We start from the raw sequence: 5,000 nt of genomic DNA, 5'->3' as shown, positions 1-5,000 counted from the left end.
TGTTTTGATGTGAAACTGTGTGTCTGCTGGGTTAGATCTCTTGCGATAGCCAACAACTGACAGTTTGAAATCATACTCAGGCATGATACAGGTATGGCTGTGTGATAAGAAGTTTGTTTCCCAACCACATGGTCTCAGGTCCAGTCACTCTGTGTGGCACCTTGGGCAAATGTCTTCTACTATAGCCCTGAGCCAACCAAAGATTTGTGAGTGGATTTGGTAAATAGAGACTGAAAGAAACCTGTCGTGTGTGTGTGGTTGCATGTGACTGTTTCTTTGCCTTGACATCTCTGATACTTATAAACGAATACTACCATTGTGCAAGTAGTGTCCTTCGTTTCTGGTGTTCTGCGCAAACAAGACTGGTCATGGGGAAATAGCACCTTGTTCGGAAGCAAGTGACGGTTGACAAAAGAAGGGCATCTTGCCATAGAAAATTTGCCCCAACAAACATTGACTTCCTCAACATTAACTTTCCCATACAAGCATTGAAAAGAGAATATGATGATGATGATGATGATGATGCTGACTCCAACATTACTGATACAATCTTGTTTGAAGCCTGATGGAAACTGACAATTCAGATCAGGTTCACTGGATTGATTTTTAATAATCTATATCACTGTATAGTATTGAACAATCAATTAAAGTGAAAATAGAATAAAGCTTTAAAATGTCAGATAAACAAACTTATTTAGGATTGAGCATATTTTGGTACTTTCCTATTGTCAACAACCGATTTCTTTTATTTACTACTGGAGTAGTAAATAAACTATTGATCTCTGATTCAATTTCGTCTGCATGAGGTCGTGATACCTATTCTGAAAGTCCACCACTCTACTATTACACCTGTCTCACAAGTGTGATAGTTCTTTCACAACTAGTGAGTAGTTCTTTCACTAATCCTTTAGTAAATAAAAAAAATTGGTTATTGATAACAGGGAGATTAAAAAATTGGTTGTTGATAACAGGGAGATTCCCGTATTTTTGTAGTGTAGCTTCTTATTCATATAAGTCTACAACTATATCTCATTTTTATTTGCCCAATAAAACTACTTTTAACCTGGCTTTATCTGCCTCAAATATATTCTACCTGTTATATGTTCAAAACCAGCCAGATCCAGCCTCTCACACCTATCCTACAATGTCATTCTAAAAATAAACAATCACATCATCAAAATCTGAAAGCTATGAGGCAATGCATGAGTAATTCAAGGCAATTTTAACGAACATATATTACATTTGACAGTGTAATCTGAATGTTAGAGGGGGGTGCAAGCTAGGTGGGCGGAGAAGAGACGTTTCTTGTAGGAAAACAAAATAGCTTCTATGGAGATTATTTAATGAGGCTAAACTTACGTCTTATGGCTTCCATTATTTGTTGATTCAGAGGTTGCGATGTGGAATGTTTAGCACGGCCCTTACCCCTGCATGAAGTGGCTGTAGACCTCGCTAGGACTTCGTCTGAAAAGAAATGCTGAAGGAGAGCTATGACCAAGATTGCTGGGTCATTAGCTGTTGTAGCGTTGAACTGGATTCGCGCTAGCTCATCTTCAGGAATATTCACTCCAAGCCCTGTTATCAATTCAACTTCCTGCAAAACAAGAAATCCAAAAAAATTAAGCGCTATTTTTCTTCATTTTAAACTTCTAAAATGAGATAAAACAAAAATGTTTTTAATATATTGACAAGAATTTGGTATTTCTTCCAAATGATTATTGCAAATGTTATTGAACTTAAGATTAGCAGATTTTTGACTGAAGATAGTTCTAGCTGTGATAACAAAAGATAAATATGAAATTATTTTTATCATAATAATTATTTTTATTAGGAGTGGATGTGTGTTAATTAGCTTGTTTACCAACCACATGGTTCCGGGTTCAGTCCCACTGCGTGGCATCTTGGGCAAGTGTCTTCTGCTATAGCCCCGGGCCGGCCAATGCCTTGTGAGTGGATTTGGTAGACGGAAACTGAAAGAAGCCTATCGTATATATGTATATATATATATATATATATATATATATATATATGTGTTTGTGTGTCTGTGTTTGTCCCCCTAGCATTGCTTGACAACCGATGCTGGTGTGTTTACGTCCCCGTTACTTAGTGGTTCGGCAAAAGAGACCGATAGAATAAGTACTGGGCTTACAAAAGAATAAGTCCCGGGGTCGATTTGCTCGACTAAAGGCGGTGCTCCAGCATGGCCGCAGTCAAATGACTGAAACAAGTAAAAGAGTATAATATATCCTCTTTAATGACTAACATACCATACAGTCAAATAATCCTAATTGATCAGATAACTCACACCAACAATATTCAATCTTTATCCTTCTCCTGTTTACGCTTTCTATCCTGTTTTTTTCTACTTCACACCTTTTTCAAACTAGCTGTTTCCTTTAATCTGTCTCTTTCTCTCTAGATCAATGGTTCACAACCTTTTCTATCTAGTTCAGCACTCTACCATTCACTGAATAGCATTGTATAGGTACCCCCACTCACACACACACCCATGGTTTGCAAAAATAAAAAAAAAGTTATTTTTCTGGCATATGGTTATATATACTGTATAGTCTACACATTCAAATATTGCTACTACTTTTCCAAATCCTGTTGAATTTCACATGGAATTTTTGGTCTTCCTACATCATCTTGGTGTATATATAAATCGACCCACCTCTTTTGGCTGTAAATTTTGGTCAGAAAAAAAAATTCAACTTATATGTTGGAAAATACAGTATCCATACTTTCTCATACCATCCTCTCCAACATGGGTCAATTTTGGGGTATTTGCATGGACTAATAGTAGGAGTTCTATTGCCCTGGATAAATAACCTTCCTATCCCTGCCCCAATATGTCTCTCTCTCTCTCCTCCACTTATATTCACCTCCCTGTGATTTGAGGTCTATGCATTGACATACCTTTATCATCATCTCTCTCTCTTTTTCAAGTGGGATGACCATTCCCCTGTATTTCATTTAAACAAAAGATCTGAAACTACACTATCCGATATGTTTTGATCATCACTTTCTCCTAGATTCTTAAAACTAAATAATGGGGACATAAACAAACCAATACTGGTTGTCAAGCAGTGGAAACAAATACAATCATGTACATGCACACATACACATACTATATAGATATATATATATAGCTCTCTCACTGCATCATCTGGCACAAAGCCACTTCCCTCAATACTACCCTGCCACCATCACCACCACCACCAATCAGTTTAGGGGTCATCTTAAGAGTGTTTCAATGACCTTGCTGGTGCCACATAAAAAGCATCTGGTGGTTGCCATCAGGAAAGGCATCCAGCCGTAGAACCCATGCCAAAGCCAAACAATAGAGCTTGGTGCAGTCCGCTGCCTTACCAGCTTCTGTGACACCATGCCAGTATGGAAAATGGCCATGAAATGGTGAAGATGACAGTTCGAAGTAATATTAAATGCATTCATTTCTCTCATTTATCAAACTTCCACCATTACATCTTGAGTTCACACATGCTATTTGGGTAGGTTTCATAAAGGATACTTACAAAGAAATAACCTACAGTTTTTCCTGCTTCTATAAAGAAATAAGGAAACCATCTGTTGTTTAGTCGACATAAATGTTTCCTTGCTTATGCTGTGGCCTTATTTTGCAGCAGTTCAGCAACTATCATAAAAATCTCTGATCAAAGAGGTTTGACTCCTGACCATTCCCCTGTATTTCATTTAAACAAAAGATCTGAAACTACACTATCCGATATGTTTTGATCATCACTTTCTCCTAGATTCTTAAAACTAAATAATGGGGACATAAACAAACCAATACTGGTTGTCAAGCAGTGGAAACAAATACAATCATGTACATGCACACATACACATACTATATAGATATATATATATATACATCTGCCATTGGGAAGGGCATCCAACAGTAGAAACCATGCCAAACCAGACAGAACCTGGTACAGTCCTCTGGCTCATCTGTTCTTAACGAACTGTCCAACCCATGCCAACATGGAAAGGGAAACATTAAATGATGATATACGTATGTGTGATGGATTCTGCCAGTGAATATGACGTATGAACATTCAGCTTTTGCCACAAGGCCTGCACAAATGATTTGTTTATCGTGATCAAATTTCGTGCCACACATTAACCCGGTCCATCCATCAAATCAATGCTGTCTGAACGTGCCAGGTGTTCGAGTGATTGCAAAGCAACACGAAGATGAAGTGTTTTGCTCAAGAACACAACACACCACCCAGTCTAGGAACTGAAATCAGGATCTAGTGATCATGAATACAACATGTCCCCTTAATGTAGTTCTCAGGGAGATTCAGCATGACACAGAAGGTGACAAGGATGGCCTCTTGGAATTACAGGTACAACTCATTGTTGCCAGTTGAAAGGACTGGAGCAACACGAAATAGAGTCTCAAAGACACAACATACCATTAAGAACTCATAACATTATGATTGTGAGCCGAATGTCCTAAACATATAGGCATAGGAGTGGCTGTGTGGTAAGTAGCTTGTTTACCAACCACATGATTCCAGGTTCGGTCCCACTGCGTGGCACCTTGGGCAAGTGTCTTCTACTATAGCCTCGGGCCGACCAAAGCCTTGTGAGTGGATTTGGTAGACGGAAACTGAAAGAAGCCCGTTGTATATATGTATATATATGTGTGCGTGTATGTTTGTGTTTGTCCCCCTAGCATTGCTTGACAACCGATGCTGGTGTGTTTACGTCCCCCGTCACTTAGCGGTTCGGCAAAAGAGACCGATAGAATAAGTACTGGGCTTACAAAGAATAAGTCCCGGGGTCGAGTTGCTCGATTAAAGGCGGTGCTCCAGCATGGCCGCAGTCAAATGACTGAAACAAGTAAAAGAGTAAAAGAGAGTAAAAGAGATATGCTTCCACTTGGGACTGAACCCAAAACCACTTCGTGGCAAAGTGACCCTCTTAGCCACACAGCCATGCTTGCACCTGTATATATTTCTATAAATTTATAA

General features: G+C 38.8%; 1 protein-coding gene across 2 annotated transcripts in view; it reads right to left on the bottom strand.

The window, feature by feature from the left end:
* The window catches only part of LOC115220572, a 30,668-nt gene that overhangs the window by 1,460 nt on the left and 24,208 nt on the right, over positions 1-5,000 (bottom strand). For both annotated transcript variants that reach the window (XM_029790725.2, XM_029790724.2), the window contains one exon: positions 1,360-1,594. In XM_029790725.2, the coding sequence (XP_029646585.1) occupies positions 1,360-1,594 (235 nt within the window). The remainder of the gene's footprint in view (positions 1-1,359; positions 1,595-5,000) is intronic.

This window comes from Octopus sinensis, linkage group LG16, assembly GCF_006345805.1.
Source record: "Octopus sinensis linkage group LG16, ASM634580v1, whole genome shotgun sequence".
Lineage (NCBI taxonomy): Eukaryota > Metazoa > Mollusca > Cephalopoda > Octopoda > Octopodidae > Octopus > Octopus sinensis.
The sequence above is the reverse complement of the archived record's forward strand: the minus strand, read 5'-3'. Positions and strand labels throughout refer to the sequence as shown.